General features: G+C 42.9%; 3 protein-coding genes across 10 annotated transcripts in view; 2 read left to right on the forward strand and 1 right to left on the reverse strand.

Annotated features, from left to right (window-relative positions):
• LOC106573853 (trafficking kinesin-binding protein 2-like) overlaps positions 1-23,544 on the reverse strand; it is a 65,822-nt gene that overhangs the window by 21,109 nt on the left and 21,169 nt on the right. The gene's annotated exons all lie outside the window — the stretch shown is intronic.
• On the forward strand, positions 1,409-6,973 carry LOC106574919 (E3 ubiquitin-protein ligase TRIM21-like). The gene is made up of 2 exons (XM_014151052.3): positions 1,409-1,474; positions 5,115-6,973. The coding sequence occupies exon 2, from the start codon at positions 5,124-5,126 to the stop codon at positions 6,399-6,401; it is 1,278 nt and encodes a 425-aa protein (XP_014006527.3). The 5' UTR covers positions 1,409-1,474; positions 5,115-5,123; the 3' UTR covers positions 6,402-6,973.
• Positions 7,484-12,202, forward strand: LOC106574918 (E3 ubiquitin-protein ligase TRIM21). Of its 3 annotated transcripts, XM_082963652.1 has the most exons (3): positions 7,486-7,723; positions 10,322-10,368; positions 10,500-12,202. In XM_082963652.1, the coding sequence occupies exon 3, from the start codon at positions 10,509-10,511 to the stop codon at positions 11,787-11,789; it is 1,281 nt and encodes a 426-aa protein (XP_082819778.1). In that variant the 5' UTR covers positions 7,486-7,723; positions 10,322-10,368; positions 10,500-10,508; the 3' UTR covers positions 11,790-12,202. The 3 variants fall into 3 exon arrangements, with proteins under 3 accessions (XP_014006526.3, XP_082819778.1, XP_082819779.1); XM_014151051.3 differs by lacking the exon at positions 10,322-10,368 and having other exon boundaries at positions 7,484-7,723; XM_082963653.1 differs by lacking the exon at positions 7,486-7,723 and having other exon boundaries at positions 7,753-10,368.

Raw genomic sequence — 23,544 nt, forward strand, 5'->3', positions numbered from 1 at the left:
GAAAGAGAGACAATGGAGGAGAGGGAGGGGAACGAGGGAATAACAAGAAGAGAGAGATAAAGATGTTAGATGACAAGAAAGAGGGGACTCAGCTGAGCAGAGAGAGTAGAACCTAGGAGAGAAACGCCAGCTGAGCGAGAGAGAGACTGGGAGAACGCCGCTGGCAGGAGAGAGAACCGGGGCGCCAGCTGAGCAGAGAGAGAAGAACCTAGGAGAGAAACGCCAGCTGAGCAGAGAGAGAAGAACCTAGGAGAGAAACGCCAGCTGAGCAGAGAGAGAAGAACCTAGGAGAGAAACGCCAGCTGAGCAGAGAGAGAAGAACCTAGGAGAGAAACGCCAGCTGAGCAGAGAGAGTAGAACCTAGGAGAGAAACGCCAGCTGAGCAGAGAGAGAATAACCTAGGAGAGAAACGCCAGCTGAGCAGAGAGAGTAGAACCTAGGAGAGAAACGCCAGCTGAGCAGAGAGAGAAGAACCTAGGAGAGAAACGCCAGCTGAGCAGAGAGAGAAGAACCTAGGAGAGAAACGCCAGCTGAGCAGAGAGAGAAGAACCTAGGAGAGAGATACCTAAAAATCAAGAGAGCAATAGAGAGATAGAGGGAGAGAAAAAAAGATAGTGAGAAAGAGAGATAGAGAGGGACAGAAAGAGAGAAAGAGAGAGCAGAAGCAGGATAAATCATGTGTGTACTTTAGATAGGGTTAGGGGGATTAGGATGAGTGGTTTGTTTGGGTTCAGCACCTGACTCAGGACCGCAACCCCAGCAGCGTTGCCAGCTGGCCCTGGGTAGAGAGATACCAACCCATTTTATTTATTACGGTCAACCTTGACCCCTGGCCTCTAACCCCAGCCTGACCCTTTACACTAGGTCAACCTGGTAACCATCAAATAAAACGGCATTCTATGTAATACTATGTGTGCATCATGTTTATTGCAATTCAGCTTGTAAATTGAAGGGAAAATACATTGGCAACATCATGTCGAGTCAGTGTACCTAGCCTAACGTCTCTGGTTGGGTGGACAGACGACGGGCAGACCAGCAGCAACAGAACACAGCAGACTAGGAGACAGAAGCTACTGTAGTGCTCCTCTGGTTTCAACTGCTGTTTACTGAAGCTGCTATACCAAGTCACTTTACTACCTGATTTAAAGTCTCCATTTTGATAAATCACAGATATAGTATGTACATACTTCTCATACTAGTTTTTCCCTTCTACTTTTTATTACTACTTGTTATTTTTGGGACTTCTGTATTTGGCATTTGATTTTTGAATGATATTGTACTGCACTGTTGAGAAGAGTTAGCGAGCATTTTACTGTACTGTGTGCATGTGCCTAATAAACTTTGTTTTGATTGACTGGTCATATTTGATTGTGAAAGTGGAAGTATAAAGTGCATAACTCTCCTGCTCCTCATCATTCCACACACACAGCTACACAGCCCACCTTCTGTCAAGACAAAAAGGAACCCCTCCCAGGTAAGTAGAGAAAGATTTTAACCTGGATTATTTACTCCATAATCACACTGCTTTGTGTTTCTCACCTGTTCTTTTTTTTCTTCATATTTGTTAAAAGAAAATCTGGAATTATTTGTGAATTGACAATGTTATAAGTATGTTAAATGTCACTTGTCCAAAATGTGAAGATATTTAAGTCATTTAGCAGATGCTCTTATCCAGTGACTTACAGTTAGTGAATTCATCTTAAAATAGCTAGGTTGGACAACCACCTCAGTCATAGTAAGTATATTATTTTCTCTTACTACTCTGTATTAAAATCATGGTCTGTCTGTGGAAAACTGAATCATTATCATTTTGGTAGAACTACATGTACATACACTCGTCTTACCATCTAAAGATAAATGTAGTATTCAAAGAGTGAATTTCTATGTAATTCAGGCTAATTCCAGGTAGTCCTTTTGTGTCATAGTTGCCCCACAGACAGATATGGAAAACGCTGACTGATCATATGTGATCACAGAGGTCTTACCACAACTGCTAAGGGCTTCCTGTCCTGACCATATTTGGTAAGAAGAGGTCCAGTGGCAAGGCAGAAGGAAACTGAAAGTGGGTTGACGTTTTTTCACAGATCTCCATACAATTTTCTGTTCCCAAAATTGTATGAAAAAGGTCCACTAAGTTTTGTAGACTTGACTCATTGCCAACCTTTCAACCTGTATACAGATTGTATGTTTCATCCATTATTTTACTTCTCTTTCTGCCTTACCACTGGACCTCCTCTTCTTACCAAATATGGTCAGGACAGGAAGCCCCTAACAAATGTGAGGATATCCTCTATATGTGATCAACCAGCGTTCTCCTTATCACATCTGTAGTGCATCCATAACGAGAAAGCCTTCGATCGAAATTCACTATTTCAATACTAGAGGACAACCCGTCACATCCGCTAGGGGCTTCATCTCCTTACCATATTTGAAACTGGGTTGACATTCAGCAAAACATTTTCATAGATGAAAATCCGATCTCTGCACAATTTCCTGTTCCCAAAACTAGAATCCGTTATGAATAAAATCCACAAGGTTTTGTAGACTTGACTCTATGCCAACCAGGGCTCTAAAGTCCAACCATATTGGTTGCATTACCAGTGCTTCAGAAGTAGCTAGGAGATATACAATTGAAGTCGGAAGTTTACATACACCTTAGCCAAATATATTTAAGGTCAGTTTTTCACAATTCCTGACATTTAATCCTAGTAAAAATTCCCTGTTTTAGGTCAGTTAGGATCACCACTTTATTTTAAGAAAAGTCAGAATAATAGTAGAGAGAATGATTTATTTCAGTTTTTTTTTTTTTTTTTCATCACATTCCCAGTGGGTCAGAAGTTTACATACACTCAATTAGTATTTGGTAGCATTGCCTTTAAATTGTTTAACTTGGGTCAAATGTTTCAGGTAGCCCTCCACAAGCTTCCCACAATAAGTTGGGTGAATTTTGGCCCATTCCTCCTGACAGAGCTGGTGTAACTGAGTCAGGTTTGTAGGCCTCCTTGCTCGCGCAAGCTTTTTCAGTTCTGCCCACAAATTTTCTATGGGATTGAGGTCAGGGCTTTGTGATGGCCATTCAATACCTTGATTTTGTTGTCCTTAAGCCATTTTGCCACAACTTTGGAAGTATGCTTGGGGTCATTGTCCATTTGGAAGACCCATTTGCGACCAAGCTTTAACTTCTTGACTGATGTCTTGAGATGTTGCTTCAATATATCCACGTCATTTTCCTGCCTCATAATGTCATCTATTTTGTGAAGTGCACCAGTCCCTCCTGCAGCAAAGCACCCCCACAACGTGATGCTGCCACCCCCGTGCGTCACGGTTGTGATGGTGTTCTTCGGCTTGCAAGCCAGCCCCTTTTTACTTCAAACATAACGATGGTCATTATGGCCAAGCAGTTCTATTTTTGTTTCATCAGACCAGAGGACATTTCTCCAAAAAGTATGATCTTTGGCCCCATGTGCTGTTGCAAACCGTAGTCTGGCTTTGTTATGGCGGTTTTGGAGCAGTGGCTTCTTCCTTGCTGAGCGGCCTTTCAGGTTATGTCGATATAGGAGTAATTTGACTGTGGATATAGATACTTTTGTACCCGTTTCCACCAGCATCTTCACAAGGTCCTTTGCTGTTGCTCTGGGATTGATTTGCACTTTTCGCACCAAAGTACGTTCATCTCTAGGAGACAGAACGCGTCTCCTTCCTGAGCAGTACGATGGCAGTGTGGTCCCATGGTGTTTATACTTGCGTACTATTGTTTGTACAGATGAACGTGGTACCTTCAGGCGTTTGACAATTGCTCCCAAGGATGAACCAGACTTAGTCTACAATTTTGTTTCTGAGGTCTTGGCTGATTTCTTTTGATTTTCCCATGTCAAGCAAAGAGGCACTGAGTTTGAAGGTAGGCCTTGAAATACATCCACAGGTACACCTCCAATTGACTCAGATGATGTCAAAAAGCTTGTCAGAAGCTTCTAAAGCCATGACATAATTTTCTGGAATTTTCCAAGCTGTTTAAAGGCACAGTGAACTTAGTGTATGTGAACTTCTGACCCACTAGAATTGTGATACAGTGAATTATAAGTGAAATAATCTGTCTGTAAACAATTGTTGGAAAAATGACTTGTGTCATGCACAAAGTAGATGTCCTAAACGACTTGCCAAAACTATAGTTCATTAACAAGAAATTTGTGGAGTGGTTGAAAAACGAGTTTTAATGACTCCAACCTAAGTGTATGTAAACTTCCGACTTCAACTGTACATGAATCGAAAACATGCACCCACACACTAAACGTGCACCCACAAGTTTGTTTACCTAGACAACCTTAAAATGGTCAAATAAACTAAACTAAGCCAAGCACAGAGAGTGCAACAGTTATGTTCTGGGCAGAACAGGGGTGAGTTGAGAGATAACTTTTAGCTAAAGTGAAAGTACAACTGCATAACTCTCCTGCTCCACATCACTCTACACACAGTCCACCTTCTGTCAAGAGAGGAAATACACCCAGGAAAATAGTGAAAGTCCTTAACCTGGACACTGGTGATTATTTTACTCCATAATCACATTACTTTAGGTGTCCCACCTGTTCTTTACTTGATATTTGTTAAAAAAAACCTGGTACAAATGTGAGAATTTACAATGTTAGAAGTATGTTGTGCCCCATAATATAGAAGGGTAGGCCAAATTATAAAATCTCCTAGATATCGTTTCTCTACCTACAGTACTCTGGGTAAAAAGCATGGTCTGTCTGTGGAACACTGAATCAATAGTATTTTGGTAGAGCTATATACACTTAGTAATCAAATAGTGAATTTCTATCCAACGCTGACTCATTCCAGGAAGTCATTTTATAGAACTGGTTGCTCCACAGATAGAATGAGGAAAACAAAATTGTTCACAGAGAGACAAATGCCTATGCTAGCATGCAGCATTTTAAAGTAGTCTAGTGGGTGGGACTTGTTCTGGGTTAGGGAGGGATCACAGAATTCCATCCAAGCCAGTGGAAGGGATTAACCAATAAATCATATTCCTGAACAAACACTCCAGTACAGCAGGGGGCAGTATAATACTCTAAAATGAGGACAGCTACATTTCTAACTCTGTGGTCTTCTATTAGGTTTCAGAAATGTCCACCTCCAGCAATGTCTTGTCTGAAGAGCAGTTCCTGTGCTCTATCTGTCTGGATGTGTTCACTGAGCCAGTCTCCATTCCATGTGGTCACAACTTCTGCAAGGCCTGTATCAGGGAATACTGGAACAGCACTGTCCTGTGCCAGTGTCCACTGTGTAAGGACACATTCAACAGAAGACCTGAACCAAAAACCAACACAACACTCAGAGATGTTGCAGATCATTTTAAGAAGATGAAGGTCACGGACGGAGAGGAGTCCTCTTCCAAGCCTGGAGAAGTAGCACCAGTGCAGCAGATGATCCAGGAGCGACTGCAGAAGGTTAAGGAGATCAAGTACTCAGTAGAGCTCAGCCAGAGAGATGCAGAGAGAGAGATAACAGGAAGTGTGGAGGTCTTCACTGCTCTGGTTCGCTCCATTGAGAGAAGTCAGGGTGAGGTTATTAAGGAGGTTGAGGAGAAGCAGAAAGCAGCTGAGAGGCAGGCTGACGGGCTCACTGAAGAGCTGGAGCAGGAAATCACTGAGCTGCTGAGGAGAGGCACTGAGCTGGACCATGTCCACCTCCTCCAGAGGTTCCCATCCCCGATCAAGGACTGGTCTGAGATCAGTGTTCACAGGGATCTGCATGTAGGAACTGTGCGGAGAGCTCTGTCTCGGCTGGAGGAGACACTTCAGAAAGAGATGGAGAAGTCGTGGGATCCTGAGCTGAGGAGGTTACAGCAGTGGTCAGTGGATGTGACTCTGGATCCGGATACAGCACACTGCAAGCTCATTGTGTCGGAGGACAGGAAACAAGTGAGCTATGGAGACATACGGCAGATTCTCCCTGACCTCCCAGAGAGGTTTGAATGTTATCTATCGGTCCTGGGAAAGGAAGGCTTCTCCTCAGGGAGATTCCACTTTGAGGTTCAGGTTAGGGGAAAAATTGAGTGGCAGGTAGGAGTGGCCAGAGAGTCCATCATTAGGAAGGGCCCAACAGCTGTAAGCCCTGAGGGTGGACTCTGGGCTCTGTATATGAATAGGAATAAGTATGTAGCCAAGGACACACCCCCTATCCCCCTCTTCCTGAGTCAGAAACCCCAGAAGGTGGGGGTGTTTGTGGATTACGAGGAGGGTCAGATCTCCTTTTATGATGTAGAAAACAGGTCTCATATCTACTCTTTCACTGGTTGTATCTTCACTGAGAAACTATATCCATACTTGAACCCCTGTGATAATGAGGAGGGTCCAAACACAGCCCCATTGGTCATCTCTCCTGTCAATCACACTGACTGAATTGGGGCCCAAAAAGGCAACAGATGACTTAATCTGATGGAGCAAGTAACAATTAGGCTAACACATCCAACTGCAAAGAGTGTTGATAATAGTGTTGATAATAATGTTGATAATAGTGTCGATAATAGTGTTGATAATAATAGGGCACATTCCAGGGGGTCTGCCAAGCAGTCACAAACCAAATTTCACAACACCTGCCATAAACCACATCAATATTATATTTTAATCTGAAGCATGACTGCAATGTATCTAACGTGGCGTTCAATGATTGGTTCACTTGTGCAGCATGTCTTCTGAGTCCTGTTTAGACCATGATGTTTGATATGGTTTTGGTGTTAAAATCAGAGGATTATGATTGGAATCTGATCTTCAGTAGAATATTATGCTTTAGTTTGTCTTTGTTTCCATTTCTTTTCCCCATTTTTCAGTATAGTGTGTTGAGACGTTGATTGGATTAATTTGGGAATATGTACTGAATTATCCAAATCTAGTACAATGCATAACATTTATTGTGAGTTCTATGTTTTAGTTGTACGTGGTCCATGTAAAATAAACATGATAAAATAAATAAATGCTTTGTTCTTGTTTTTATGAGTCTAAAATTGTTTATAAGGGTGATGCAGTGGAACAGAGGGGTTACTGCAGCACTGGCTTCTGAAGCCCACACTGACCTCTAGATGTGGCCCCACACTGTCCTCTAGATGTGGCCACACACTGTCCTCTAGATGTGGCCCCACACTGTCCTCTAGATGTGGCCCCACACTGTCCTCTAGATGTGGCCCCACACTGACCTCTAGATGTGGCCCCACACTGACCTCTAGATGTGGCCCCACACTGACCTCTAGATGTGGCCCCACACTGACCTCTAGATGTGGCCCCTCCCTCCCTCCCTCCCCCTCCAGAACCCAGGGTTAAAAATACATACAGGCCCTGGTGCCATCTGAGACACAGGAAGGAACAGACACCTTCACTGGACTTTGATACATTTATACATGCCTCGAAAACATGCACGCACACACCAAATGTGCACACACACACACACACACACACACACACACACACACACACACACACACACACACACACACACACACACACACACACACACACAGCTAGTTTGCACTTACCTGTACAACTTTAAATCGTCAAATAAACTAAACTAAGCACAGAGAACGTGAAATGGTTAAGTTGTGGGCAGAACAGGGAGGAGTTGAGTGAAAACATTTAGCTAAAGTGAAAGCATAACACTCCTGCTCCACTCCCCTCTACACACTGCAACACAGTCAACCTTCTGTCAAGACAAAGAGGAAAAACACACCCAGGTAAGTAGAGAAAGAGATGAATATGGACACTGGTGATCATTTTACTCCAAAATCACATTACTTTGTTTCTCAGCTGTTCTTTCTTTGATCTTAGTAAAACAATCTGGTAAAAATGTGGGAATTGACAATGTTACAAGTATGTTGAAAGTCATTCTCCAAATGTGAAGACATTTAGGGCATGTGCTCCATAATATACAAAGGTAGGCCAAATTATACATCTCCTGGATATAGTTTCTCTACCTACAGTACTCTGGCTAAAAAGCATGGTCTGTCTGTGGAACACTGAATCAATATTCTTTTGGTGAGCTATATACACTCTTGTTTTACCATCTAAAGATACATTTAGTAATCAAATAGCAAATTTCTATCCAACGCCGACTCATTCCAGGAAGTCATTTTATAGAACTGGTTGCGCCACAGATAGAAAGGGGAAAACAAGATTGTTCACACAGAGACAAATGCCTATGCTAGCATGCAGCATTTTAAAGTAGTCTAGTGGGTGGGACTTGTTCTGGGTTAGGGAGGGATCACAGAATTCCATCCAAGCCAGTGGAAGTGAAGGGAGGCTCCAGCAGAGGTCAATGGATGTGACTTTGGATCCTGGTACAGCGCACTCCAAAGTCATTGTGTCTGGAGGACAGGAAACAAGTGCTCTATGGAGGTATACGGCGAGATATCCCTGAGAATCCAAAGCGGTTTGATCAACGTCAAGCTGTCCTGGGAAAGGAGGGCTTCTCCTCAGGGAGATTCTACTTTGAGATTCAGGTTAGAGGGAAGATTGAATGGGTGTTAGGAGTGGCCAGAGAGTCCATCATTAGGAAGGGCCAAACAGTTAAAAGCCCTGATGGTGGACTCTGGGCTGTGTATATGAAAGGTGAGAATAAGTACGTAGCCAAGGACACACCCCCTATCCCCCTCTTCCTTCCGGCTGGAGATTGAGTCTGTATGTTGGCAGCAGCCACTCAATGTTAGTGATGGCTGTTTAACAGTCTGATGGCCTTGAGATAGAATCTGTTTTTCAGTCTCTCGGTCCCAGCTTTGATGCACCTGTACTGACCTCGCCTTCTGGTTGATAGCGGGGTGAACAGGCAGTGGCTCGGGTGGTTGTTGTCCTTGATGATCTTTTTGGCCTTCCTGTGACATCGGTTGGTGTAGGTGTCCTGGAGGGCAGGTAGTTTGCCCCCGGTGATGCGTTGTGCAGACCTCACCACCCTCTGGAGAGCCTTGCGGTTGTGGGCGGTGCAGTTGCCGTACCAGGCGGTGATACAGCCCGACAGGATGCTCTCGATTGTGCATCTATAAAAGTTTGAGTGTTTTTGGTGACAAGCCAAATTTCTTCAGCCTCCTGAGGTTGAAGAGGCGCCGTTGCGCCTTCTTCAACACGCTGTCTGTGTGGGTGGACCATTTCAGTTTGTCCGTGATGTGTACGCCGAGGAACTTAAAGCTCTCCACCTTCTCCACTACTGTCCCGCCGATGTGGATAGGGGGGGTGCTCCCTCTGCTGTTTCCTGAAGTCCACGATCATCTGAGGCCCACACTCCTTTGTTTTGTTGACGTTGAGTGAGAGACTATTTTCCTGACACCACACTCCGAGGGCCCTCACCTCCTCCCTGTAGGCCGTCTCGTCGTTCTTGGTAATCAAGCCTACCACTGTAGTGTCGTCTGCAAACTTGATAATTGAGTTGGAGGCGTGCATGGCCACGCAGTCATGGGTGAACAGGGAGTACAGGAGAGGGCTGAGAACACACCCTTGTGGGGACCCAGTGTTGAGGATCAGCGGGGTGAAGATGTTGTTTCCTACCCTCACCACCTGGGGGCAACCCGTCAGAAAGTGCAGGACCCAGTTGCACAGGGTGGGGTCGAGACCCAGGGTCTCGAGCTTAATGACGAGTTTGGAGGGTACTATGGTGTTAAATGCTGAGCTGTAATCGATGAACAGCATTCTTACATAGGTATTCCTCTTGTCCAGATGGGTTGGGGCAGTGTGCAGTGTGATGGCGATGGCGTCGTCTGTGGACCTATTGGGGCGGTAAGCAAATTGGAGTGGGTCTAGGGTGTCAGGTAGGGTGGAGGTGATATGGTCCTTGACTAGTCTGTCAAAGCACTTCATGTTGACAGAAGTGAGTGCTATGGGGCGATAGTCATTTAGTTCAGTTATCTTTGCCTGCTTGGGTACAGGAACAATGGTGGCCCTCTTGAAGCATGTGGGAACATCAGACTGGGATAGGGATTGATTGAATATGTCTGTAAACACACCAGCCAGCTGGTCTGCGCATGCTCTTAGGACGTGGCTAGGGATGCCGTCTGGGCCGGCAGCCTTGCGAGGGTTAACACGTTTAAATGCTTTACTCACGTTGGCTGCGGTGAAGGAGAGCCCGCAGGTTTTGGTAGCAGGCCGTGTCAGTGGCACTGTATTGTCCTCAAAGCGAGCAAAGAAGTTGTTTAGTCTGTCTGGGAGCAAGGCATCAGCTGGTTTTTCTTTTGTAGTCTGTGATTGAGTGTAAGTTGTGGGCAGAACAGGGAGGAGTTGAGTGATAGCATTTAGCTAAAGTGAAAGTGAAACTGCATAACACTCCTGTTCCACATCCATCTACACAGATACACAGTCAACCTTCTGTCAAGACAAAGAGGAAAAACACACCCAGGTAAGATTCTGGGTTAGGGAGGGATCAACCAATAAATCATGTTCCTGAACAAACACTCCAGTACAGCAGGGGGCAGTAAATTACTCTAAAATGAGGACAGCTACATTTCTAACTCTGTGGTCTTCTATTAGGTTTCAGAAATGTCCACCTCCAGCAATGTCTTGTCTGAAGAGCAGTTCCTGTGCTCTGTCTGTCTGGATGTGTTCACTGAGCCAGTCTCTATTCCATGTGGTCACAACTTCTGCAAGGCCTGTATCAGGGAATACTGGAACAGCACTGTCCTGTGCCAGTGTCCACTGTGTAAGGACACATTCAACAGAAGACCTGAACCAAAAACCAACACAACACTCAGAGATGTTGCAGATCATTTTAAGAGGATGAAGGTCACGGACGGAGAGGAGTCCTCTTCCAAGCCTGGAGAAGTAGCACAAGTGCAGCAGATGATCCAGGAGCGACTGCAGAAGGTTAAGGAGATCAAATACACAATAGAGCTCAGCCAGAGAGATGCAGAGAGAGAGATAGCAGGAAGTGTGGTGGTCTTCACTGCTCTGGTTCGCTCCATTGAGAGAAGTCAGGGTGAGGTTATTAAGGAGGTTGAGGAGAAGCAGAAAGCAGCTGAGAGGCAGGCTGAAGGGCTCATTGAAGAGCTGGAGCAGGAAATCACTGAGCTGCTGAGGAGAGGCACTGAGCTGGACCATGTCCACCTCCTCCAGAGGTTCCCATCCCCGATCAAGGACTGGTCTGAGATCAGTGTTCACAGGGATCTGCATGTAGGAACTGTGAGGAGAGCTCTGTCTCAGCTGGAAGAGATGCTTCATAATGAGATGAAGAAGTTGTGTAATGCTGAGCTGAAGATGATACGGCAGTGGTCAGTGGATGTGACTCTGGATCCTGATACAGCACACCCGTATCTCATTGTGTCTGAGAACAGGAAACAAGTGAGCTTTCAAGGCACACGGCGGAATATCCCTGACAACCCAAAGAGGTTTGATAGTTATCTATCGGTCCTGGGAAAGAAGGGCTTCTCCTCAGGAAGATTCTACTTTGAGGTTCAGGTTAGAGGGAAGATTGAGTGGCAGGTAGGCGTGGCCAGAGAGTCCATCATTAGGAAGGCCCAAACAGCTGTAAGCCCTGATGGTGGACTCTGGGCTGTGTATATGAAGGGTGAGAATAAGTATGAGATCAAGGACACACCCCCTATCCCCCTCTTCCTGAGTCAGAAACCCCAGAAGTTGGGGGTGTTTGTGGATTACGAGGAGGGTCAGATCTCCTTTTATGATGTAGAAAACAGGTCTCATATCTACTCTTTCACTGGTTGTATCTTCACTGAGAAACTATATGCATTCTTTAACCCCTGTGATAATTCTGAGGGTCCAAACTCAGCCCCATTGGTCATCTCTCCTGTCAATCACACTGACTGATTTGGGGTCCAATAAGGCAGAAGTGCTGATAATATTGGGGGGTCTGCCAAGCAGTCACAACCCAAATATCACAACATCTAGGTGTTTAACATCACGCCAGAAACCGCATCATTATGATATTATAATCTCAAGCATGACTGCAATGTATCTAACGTGGCGTTCAATGATTGGTTCATTTGTGGAGCATCTTTTAAATCAGAGGATTATGCTTGAAATCTGATCTACAGTAGAATAGTTTTAGTTTGTCTTTTTTCACATTTATTTTCCCCATTTTTCAGTATAGTGTGTTGAGACGTTGTTTGGATTAATTTGGGAGTATGTACTAGACTTGGATAATTCAGTACAATGCATGCAATTTCTTGTGAGTTTTCATTGTATGTGGTCCATGTCAAATAAACATAATAAATACAGTGAATAAATGTTTTGTTCTTGTTTTTATGAGTCTAAATTCTTTAAACGGACGATGCATCCCAGAGGGCAGTGGAACAGAGGGGTTACTGCAGTAGTGCATTGTAGTAATCTGAGGCCCACAATGACCTCTAGATCTGGCTCCCCCCTCCCCCTCCCGACCCTCTACCTCCAGCACTTAGGGTTAAAATACATAGAGGCCCCGGTGCCTTCTGAAAATCAGGAAGGAACAAACACGTTCAGTGGACAAACACTGGGCTCTGATACATTTATACATGACTCCAAAATATGCACAGACGCACACTAATTATGCGAGCACACACACACCTAGTTGACCCTTACCTAGACAAAATTAAAATGGTCAAAAACTAAACTAAGCCAAGGACAGAGAAAAGTACAAGAGTTAAATTCTGGGCAGAACAGGGATGAGTTGAGAGATAACATTTCGCTAAAGTGAAAGTACAACTGCATAACAGAAAATCTACTGTCTCAGCCACTGCCTGTCACCAAGGGAGTACCCCAAGGCTCAATCCTAGGTCCCACGCTCTTCTCAATTTACATCAACAACATAGCTCAGGCAGTAAGAAGCTCTCTCAACCATTTATATGCAGATGATACAGTCTTATATTCAGCTGGCCCCTCCCCGGGTTTTGTGTTAAATGCTCTACAAACCTTTCTTATAGGCTGACCACACCACTCTCGTCGCATGTGTGAGTGTTGCAAAATACATTTAGGAATCTATGTTATTAAATTATTGTACCCACACTGCTTGTGCGTGTCTGCGTTGCTAAGGGCTAAAATAAAAGTCCTTTCTATTTCTGACACAGATCGCACTGCAAGTCCTGCCTCTCCCATCTCCTCATTGGTTTATAGAAGCAGGTACCCACGTGCCATCTCCTCATTGGTTATACCCACGTGGGTGATTGAAAGACGAACTGTTGCCGGTTGTCGTGGTAATTCTATGGAAGTTTAGAAGCCAATCACCATATAAGTTAAACAATGAAAAAGCCTGGAAGGAGGAGAGTTGACAAAAAATGATGATTCGGGTGACCGTTTTTATGTGTGGATTAATTGTCGGAGTAGAGGACCTTGTGCATTTCAGGTAAAATAACAACCTAATGTTTATTTCCAGTACAAATTAGCTAGCAAGTGCAAGCTAACTAGCTAAATTACCATGAATTTTTTATGCTTTTCGACCTGTCCCCAAATGAATGTCATTGGTTCAGAGTTTGTTTTGATATTTTAACCTACACCAAACGTGATCTCGTTTGGTGTAGGGGGACAAAATAAATTTGCGCAGCCAGTTTGGGTTCCATGTTAGTGTCGAACAAGCTTTCTCTACCCTTAACCTTGTTCTGAACACCTCCAAAACAAAGGTAATGTGGTTTGGTAAGAAGAATGCCCCTCTCTCCACAGGTGTAACTACTACCTCTGAGGGTTTAGAGTTTGAGGTAGTCACCTCATACAAGTACTTGGGAGTAGGGATAGATGGTACACTGTCCTTCTCTCAGCACATATCAAAGCTGCATGTTAACCTCTCAGCACACGGTCTAGTTTCCTGAATTTCCGCCTGTCTGACATGCCCAAAGTAACTGCTTGTTACTCAGGCCCAGACGCTAGGATATGCATATAATTGGTATAATTGGATAGAAAACACATTGAAGTTTCGAAAACTGTTAAAATAATGTCTGTGAGTATAACAGAACTGATATGGCAGGCAAAAAACTGAGGAAAATCCATCCAGAATTTTGTTTTTGAGCTCCAAATGACTTCTAATGTAATGCTATTGAAAGATCTAATTTCCACCTCCCAGATTGCAGTTCCTATGGCTTCCACTAGATGTCAACAGTCTTTATGCAAGGTTTTAGGCTTGTTTTATTTTAAATGAAGTAGTATTTGTAGTCTTTCCAAGGTGAGCACCAAGGAAAAAGTATTTTTGCGCGCATGAACGAGGGTGCACTCTTCATTCTTTGCCTTTGCTATTGAACATAGTATTCTCCGTATGAAATATTATCGTTTATTTAGATATTAGACAACCTGAGGATTAATAAAAACATCGTTTGACTTGTTTGGAAGAACTTTGCTGGTAATTTTTTGGAATCCTTTGTATGCATGTTGAAGGAGTGGATTATTGAATTCAATGGCGCCAACTAAACAGCGTTTTTGGGATATAAAGAAGGACTTTATCGAACAAAACGACCATTCATTGTGTAGCTGGGACCCTTGGGATTGCAAACTGAGGAAGATCTTCAAAATTAAGTGATTTATTTTATTGCTACTTCTGATTTTGTGACGCCTGTGCCGGTTTGGAAAATATGTTAATGTGAGGCGCTGTCCTCAGACAATCGAATGCTATGCTTTCGCCGTAAAGCCTTTTTGAAATCTGACAACGCAGTTCAATTACCAAAATTCTAAGCTTTTGAACCATGTTAGACACTAGTATTTTCATGAATGTTTAATATTACGATTTTTTATTTTGAATTTGGCGCTCTGCAATTTCACTGGAAGTTGTCGAATTTGATCCTGCTAGTGGGATCCGTGTGGTAAGAGGTTTTAAAGTTAAATCGTAAATCGCTCCTCTTTCACCCCAGCTGCCAAACTAACTCTGATTCAGATGACCATCCTACTCATGCTAGATTACGGAGACGTAATGTATAGATCAGCAGGTAAATGGTGCTCTCTCGAGCGGCTAGATGTTCTTTACCATTCGGCCATCAGATTTGCCACCAATGCTCCTTATTTATTTTTATTTACCTTTATTTAACATGGCAAATCAGTTAAGAACAAATTCTTATTTACAATGACGGCCTAGGAACAGTGGGTTTACTGCCTTGTTCAGGGGCAGAACAACAGATTTTTACCTTGTCAGCTCGTGGATTGGAACTAGAAACCTTTCGGTTACTGGCCCAACACTCCAACCACTAGGCTACAAATCACTGCACTCTATACTCCTCTGTAAACTGGTCATCTCTGTATACCTGTCGCATGACCCACCGGTTGATGCTTATTTATAAAAACCCTCTTAGGCCTCACTCCCCCCTATCTGAGATATCTCCTGCAGCCCTCATCCTCCACATACAACACCCGTTCTGCCAGTCACATTATGTTAAAGGTCCCCAAAGCACACACATCCCTGTGTCGCTCCTCTTTTCAGTTCGATGCAGCTAGCGACTGGAACGAGCTGCAACAAACACTCAAACTGAACAGTTTCATCTCAATCTCTTCATTCAAAGACTCAATCAAGGACACTCTTACTGACAGTTGTGGCTGCTTTGTGTGATGTATTGTTGTCTCTAACTTCTTGCTCTTGTGCTGTTGTCTGTGCCCAATAATGTTTATACCCTGTTTTGTGCTGCTATCATGTTGTGTTGCTACCATGTTGTTGTCATGTTGCTGCCTTGCTATGTTGTCTTAAGTCTCTCTTTATGTAGTGTTGTGTTGTCTCTCTTGTTGTGAGTGTGTTTCGTCACCGCAGGAGGCCTTTTGGTAGGCCGTCATTGTAAATAAGAATTTGTTCTTAACAGACTTGCCTAGTTAAATAAAGCTTAAATAAAAAAATATATATTTTAAAACTATCCTGCTCCTCGTTGCTCTAAACACCGCTAAACAGTCCACCTTCTGTCAAGAGGGAAACACTCCCAGGTAAGTAGAGAAAGAAAAATATTAACCTGGACACTGGTGATATATATTTTTTTAATGATTGTTGTTTCTTTGATATTTGATTAAAAACTCTGATATAAATGTGAGAATTGACAATGTTACAAGCACGTTGAAAGTTACTTCTCAAAATGTGAATACAAAATGTGCTCCATAATATGCAAGGGTAGGTCAAAATTACACACATCCTGGATAGGTGGTCTCTACCTACTCTAGATAAAAAGCATGGTCCGTCTGTGGAACACTGAATCAATATTATTTTGTTAGAGCTATATACACTGTTGTTTTACCTTGCTGTAAGACCTGAGGGTGGACTCTGGGCTCTGTATATGAATAAGTATGTAGCCAAGGACACACCCCCTATGCCCCTCTTCCTGAGTCAGAAACCCAGAAGGTGGGGGTGTTTGTGGATTACGAGGAGGGTCAGATCTCCTGTTATGATGTAGAAAACAGGTCTCATATCTACTCTTTCACTGGTTGTATGTTCACTGAGAAACTATATCCATACTTGAACCCCTGTGATAATGAGGAGGGTTCAAACACAGCCCCATTGGTCATCTCTCCTGTCAATCACACTGACTGAATTGGGGTCCAAAAAGGCAACAGATGACTTAATCTGATGGAGCAAGTAACAATTAGGCTAACACATCCAACTGCAAAGAGTGTTGATAATAATGGGGCACGTTCCAGGGGTCTGCCAAGGAGTCACAAACCAAATTTCACAACACCTGGACAGGTGTTTAACATGCCAGAAACCTCAGCAATATCAAATCTTATTAGTCACGAGCCGAATAGAACAGGTATTTCACCTTTCAGTGAAATGCTTATTTACGAGCCCTTAACAAACAATGCAGTACAAATAAGGAATAAAAGTAACTAGTAATTAAAGAGCAGCAGAAACTTGGACCTAGACTTGGTGCTCTGGTACCACTTGCCATGCGGTAGCAGAGATAATAGCCTATGACTAGGGTGGCTGGAGTCTTTGATGATTTTTAGGGCCTTCCTCTGACACCGCCTGGTATAGAAGTCATGGATGGCAGGAAGCTTTGCCCCAGTGATGTACTGGGCCGTACTCACTACCCTCAGTAGTGCCTTGCGGTGGGAGGCCGAGCAGTTGCCATACCAGGCGGTGATGCAACCAGTCAGGATGCTCTCGATGGTGCAGCTGTAGAACCTTTTGAGGATCTGAGGACCCATGGAAATTTGAGCGTGAAAACCCCAGCAACATTGCAGTTCTTGACACACTCAAACCACCTGGCACCTACTACCATACCCCCGTTCAAAGGCACTTACATTTTATGTCCTGCCCATTCACCCTCTGAATGGCACACATACACAATCCATGTCTCAATTGTCACAAGGTTTAACAAGCCTTCTTTAATCTTATTTACAGTACAATATTATGTTTGCTCTTTTGATTTCTTTTTCACATTTTAAATATAGTGTGTTGAGACACTTTGGGATTATGTTGTACTACTGAATTAGCTAAACCTAATATAATGCATTACACGTATTGTGAAATTTACATTTTATGTGGTCCCTGTCGAAAAAACAATCAATTAAATATGATGTTCTTGATGGGTCTAATATTGTTTAAAATTACATTTTAAAAAATTATACAGGGGGCAGTGGAACAGAGAAGCTGGGCGGTATATCGTATTTTACTATATACACTGGTATGGATGCACAGACCGGTTTGGGTTTTTACTTTATCTTCTATTACGGTATTTCAATGTTTGGTTTGTTAAATGAATTTGCCTCTCCGGCAAATCAAAATGTCCTTTAATAGTCGACTCAGTTTGCTGCTTGAGTCGTCACTCTTGCTCCTGCTGCATGCCGCTTCCCACACCAAGCCCTGCCCAGTGTTACTCAAGCCCTTGCCGTGCCATTCACACCAGCTGCATCATCAGATGCAACAAGATGTTGCTAACAATGATGCAGATTTCCACTTTGCTTCTTAATATAGATCACATTTTATTTGTCACATGCACTGAATACAACAGGTGTAGGTAATCCTTACTGTGAAATGCTTCGTTACAAGTCCTTATCCAACAATGCAGTTAAGAAAATTTACAAAATAAAGTAAATGTGCGGGGGTACAGGTTAGTCGAGGTAATTTGTACATGTAGGTAAGGGTAAAGTGACTGTCTAGATAATGAACAGCCAGTAGCAGCAGTGTAAAAACAAAAAAGGGAGGGCGGGCGGGAGGGTCAATGGAACTAGCCCAGGTGGCCATTTGATTAGTTGTTCAGCAGTCTTATGGCTTGGGGGTAGAAGCTGTTAAGGAGCCTCTGGACCTAGACTTGGGACTCAGGTACCGCTTGTCGTTTGGTAACAGAGAGAACCTTCTATGACTTGGGGGACTGGAGTCTTTGACAACTTTTTGGGGCTTCCTCTGACATCTCCTAGTATATAGGTCCTGATAGCAAAAAAAGCATTCTATAATTACACAAACTAATAGTGTATCTTACTGTCTGCAAACAGCTCGTTTGTCTTTTCTTAATAAGTTCTTAAAATACATTGTGTTAGCCGCTAATGCTAATCACTCGTTAGCTGGATAGCTTGCTAAATGTACGAAGAGTCATAGCAAACGTTGCTAGCTAATAGAGCCTGTTACCAGTGCAAGCCAAATAGACAAAGCATGAATGTTAGCGAGCGCTAGCTATCTTAATGACGTAAGAGAAAACATGTAATGTAACATCTAATTAGGGTCCCCTGAAACACTGACCAACTCTTTTGTTCCTGTCACAATAATTCCTCTGGCTTTTTTAAATGTATTTATTTATTTTATTTCACCTTTATTTAACCAGGTAGGCTAGTTGAGAACAAGTTCTCATTTGCAACTGCAACCTGGCCAAGATAAAGCATAGCAACTCGATACATACAGAGAAACAGTAGAAACAAAAAAAACAAAGTCTATATACAGTGAGTGCAAATGAGGTAAGATAAGGGAGTTAAGGCAATAAATAGGCCATGGTGGCGAAGTAAGTACAATATAGCAATTAAAACACTGGAATGGTAGATGTGCAGAAGATGAATGTGCAAGTAGATAAATAAATACAGTATGGGGATGAGGTAGATAGATGGGCTGTTTACAGATGGGCTATGTGCAGTGATCTGTGAGCTGCTCTGACAGCTGGTGCTTAAAGCTAGTGAGGGAGATATGAGTCTCCAGCTTCAGTGATTTTTGCAGTTAGGTCCAGTCATTGGCAGCAGAGAACTGGAAGGAAAGGCTACCAAACAAGGAATTGGCTTTGGGGGTGACCAGTGAGATATACCTGCTGCCATGTCAAACAACAGTGTTTTCAAAGTGCTCCAACTATAGAATTAGAAAAATAGACAGAAAAAAATATATATATAAAAAACATAACATGCAACAGTTTCAAAGATTTTGCTGAGTTACAGTTCATATAAAGGAAATGAGTCAATTGAAATAAATGAATTAGGCCCTAATCTATGGATTTCACATGACTGGGCAGGGGTGCAGCCATAGGATGGGCCTGGGAGGGCATAGGCAAACCCACTGGGTAGCCAGCCAATCAGAATGAGTTTTTCCTCACAAAAGGGCTTTATTACAGAGCGAAATACGCTTCTGCACCCCCCTCTGAAGAACCCGCAGGGGAAAAATACAGATGTAGAGGTCCTGGGCTGGCGTGGTTACATGTGGTCTGCGGTTGTGAGGCCGGTTGGAAGTCAAATTCTCTAAAACAACGTGGGAGGCGGCTTATGGTAGAGAAATTATAATTTAATTCTCTGGCAACAGCTCTGGTGGACATTCCTGCAGTTAGCATGCCAATTGCACAGTCCCTCAAAACTTCTGACATCTGCGACATTGTGTTGTGTGACAAACTGCACAATTTAGAGTGGCCTTTCATTGTCCCCAGCACAAGGTGCACTTTTGTAATGATCATGCTGTTTAACCTCTCTTGGGCAGGTGGGACGCTAGCGTCATTTAGCGTCTAAAATCATAAATAGCATTAGAAATATTCACTTACCTTTGATGATCTTCATCAGAAGGCACTTACAGGAATCCCAGGTCCACAATAAATGTTGTTTTGTTCGATAGACTCCATAATTTATGTCCAAATAGCTCCTTGTTGTTAGCGCGTTCAGTAAGCTACTCCAAGTGTAGGAAGCGCGCGGAAAATGTCACGACGAAAAGTAAAAAATGTTATATTTACATTCGTTGAAACATGTCAAACGTTGTAAAGCATCAATCTTTCAGCTTCTTGATATGCCACACCTGTCAGGTGGATGAATTACCTTGATAAAAGGATAAAATTATCCCTAACAGGGATGTAAACAAATTTGTTCCCAAAATCTGCAAGAAAATGACCTTTTTGTGAGTATGGACATTTTTGGAGATCTTTTATTTCAGCTCATGAAACCAACACTTTACATGTTGCATTTATATTTTTGTTCAGTGGAGTTCCATGATTCCAACAGTTCACCAATTAATTATGCCTAGATTTTTTTGCCCATATCATGCAGCCCTATGTGGCACAGTGAGGAAATTAAAACAAATTAGTGCAGGAAGTGCATAAATTTATGAAAATTCTGAAAAGTATTTTGGGTTGAAGTTGGATTGAACAGTATAAAACAAATCAAAATGGAGAAAGCCCCATTGATATTGCTTATAATTTATGTGTTGCCACCCCAGGGTCATGAAGTACTCAAAGCATATTTAGAACTTTTATTATTCAAAAACATAAAATACCGTCAAACTGTCATCAATGTAAAAAATATCACAATATGATATTTTGCCACTAAATCTCCGTTTAGATGGTACAATGATTCTCTACAGTGCTTGTCGTCAAAACTGAAATTAGGCAAACTATTAGAATTTTAGCAACCAGTAAAATAACCAAAGTAATAGTGTAATAAAAAAAAAAGAAAGTGGCATGTAGAGATAGAGAGAGATGACTCAAGAAGTGGAGTAAACTATAAAATGGACTTTACACATGGTGGAGTAGCGTGTCACATCTAACAAACCAAACACTGAAATACCGTTATAGAAAATACGGTATACCGCCATGCCCTTCCCCACACTGACCTGAACATCGGTCTGCTCCACCTCCTTCCCTCTCCATCTACTGTAGGGTTAAAAATACACACAGGGCCCGGTGCCTTCTGAGACACAGGAAGGAAGAAACATGTTCACTGGACCAACACTGGGCTCTGATATATTTATACATGACTCGAAACACATATACACGTCACACAAACACACACGTCAAACATGCCGAATACAGCTCTCCAAATGCGCGCACACATGCACACATTGCAAACACACACAGCTAGTTTGCCCTTACCTGGGTATAAAGGATGTCATCACAGTGTGGATACATATACAGTTGAAGTCGGAAGTTTACATACACCTTAGCCAAATACATTTAAACTCAGTTTTTCACAATTCCTGACATTTAATCCTAGTAAAAATTTGTTCAGTTAGGATCACCACTTTATTTTAAGAATGTGAAATGTCAGAATAATAGTACAGAGAAAGGATTTATTTCAGCTTTTATTTCTTTCATCACATTCCCAGTGGGTCAGAAGTTTACATACACTCAATTACTATTTGGTAGCATTGCCTTTCAATTGTTTAACTTGGGTCAAATGTTTCAGGTAGCCTTCTACAAGCTTCCCACAATAAGTAGAGTGAATTTTGGCCCATTCCTCCTGACAGAGCTGGTGTAACTGAGTCAGGTTTGTAGGCCTCCTTGCTCGCACACGCTTTTCAGTTCTGCCCACAAATGTTCTATAGGATTGAGGTCAGGGGTTTGTGATGGCCACTCCAATACTTTGACTTTGTTGTCCTTAAGCCATTTTGCCACAACTTTAGACGTATGCTTGAGGTCATTGTCCATTTGGAAGACCCATTTGCGACCAAGCTTTAACTTCCTGACTGATATCTTGAGATGTTGCTTCAATATATCCACATAATTTTCTTTCATCATGATGCCATCTATTTTGTGATGTGCACCAGTCCCTCCTGCAGCAAAGCACCCCCACAACATGATGCTGCCACCCAGGTGCTTCACGGTTGGGATGGTGTTCTTTGGCTTGCAAGCCCCCCCCCCTTTTCCTCCAAACATAACGATGGTCATTATGGCCAAACAGTTCTATTTTTGTTTCATCAGACCAGAGGACAATTCTCCAAAAAACACAATCTTTGTCCCCATGTGTAGTTGCAAACCTTAGTCTGGCTTTTTTATGGCGGTTTTGGAGCATTGGCTTCTTCCTTGCTGAGCGGCCATTCAGGTTATGTTGATATTGGACTCGTTTTACTGTGGATATAGACTTTTGTACCGGTTTCCTCCAGTATCTTCACAAGGTCCTTTGCTGTAGTTCTAGGATTGATTTGGACTTTTCGCACCAAAGTCTGTTCATCTCTAGGAGACAGAACGCGTCTCCTCCCTGAGAGGTATGACGGCTACGTGGTCCAATGGTGTTTATACTTGCATACTATTGTTTGTACAGATGAACGTGGTACCTTCAGGCATTTGGAAATTGCTCCCAAGGATGAAACAGAGTACAATTGTCAATGTCAAGCAAAGAGGCACTGAGTTCGAAGGTAGGCCTTGAAATACATCCACAGGTAAACCTCCAATTGACTCAAATGATGTCAATTAGCTTATCAGAAGCTTCTAAAGCCATGACATCATTTTCTGGAATTTTACAAGCTGTTTAAAGGCACAGTCAACTTAGTGTATGTAAACTTCTAACCCACTGGAATTGTGATACAGTGAATAAGTGAAATAATCTGTCTGTAAACAGTTGTTGGAATAATTACTTGTGTCGTGCACAAAGTAGATGTCCTAACCGACTTGCCAAAACAATTGCCTGTTAACAAGAAATTTGTGGAGCTGTTGAAAAATACGTTTCTTTTTTTTTTTTCTTCTTTCATCGCTGCAACTCCCGTACGGACTCGGAAGAGGCGAAGGTCGAGAGCTGTGCGTCCTCCGAAACACAACCCAACCAAGCTGCACTGCTTCTTGACACAATACCCACTTAACCCGGAAGCCAGCTGCACCAATGTGTCGGAGGAAACACTGTGCACCTGGTGACCGTGTCAGTGTGCACTGCAGCCGGCTCACCACAGGAGTCGCTAGGTGCGCGATGGGACAAGGACATCCCTGCCGGCCAAACCCTCCCTAACCCAGACGACGCTGGGCCAATTGTGCGCCGCGGCTGTGACAGAGCCTGGACTCGAACCCAGAAACTCTAGTGGCACAGCTAGCACTGTGATGCAGTGCCTTAGACCACTACGACATTCAGGAGGCTCATTAGTCATCTTTTGTTTGTTTTTCGTCCCATCCTTCAGCTACCCCAACCTCTCACATCTATCTCTGAACACCATCCAATTTTGGATTTCTATTTGCCATATATTTTTCAATTAATGTTGTGATGTTTCACAAAGTTCAGAGCCTATATACATTTTATGGACACAGTATATTTTACATTAGTGATCTTGTTTGTTTTGGTTATTTTTAGTCCCACCTTTCAGCTCTGGTATAATTCTTTATCACAATTGTCTTTAACAAATGCTGTTCTTTAATGCAGGGCTGACAGACAAGTTCCTTACGTTCTCCCCCTTCCACTTGACTCTTCCATTTTCTGTAATGCTGCAATTAGTTGGTTGTAATTTTGGATAGAGCAGACATTTCCATATATTTTTGTTATATGTCAG

The sequence above is a fragment of the Salmo salar genome, chromosome 17 (genome assembly GCF_965601325.2).
Source record: "Salmo salar chromosome 17, fSalSal1, whole genome shotgun sequence".
Taxonomy (NCBI): domain Eukaryota; kingdom Metazoa; phylum Chordata; class Actinopteri; order Salmoniformes; family Salmonidae; genus Salmo; species Salmo salar.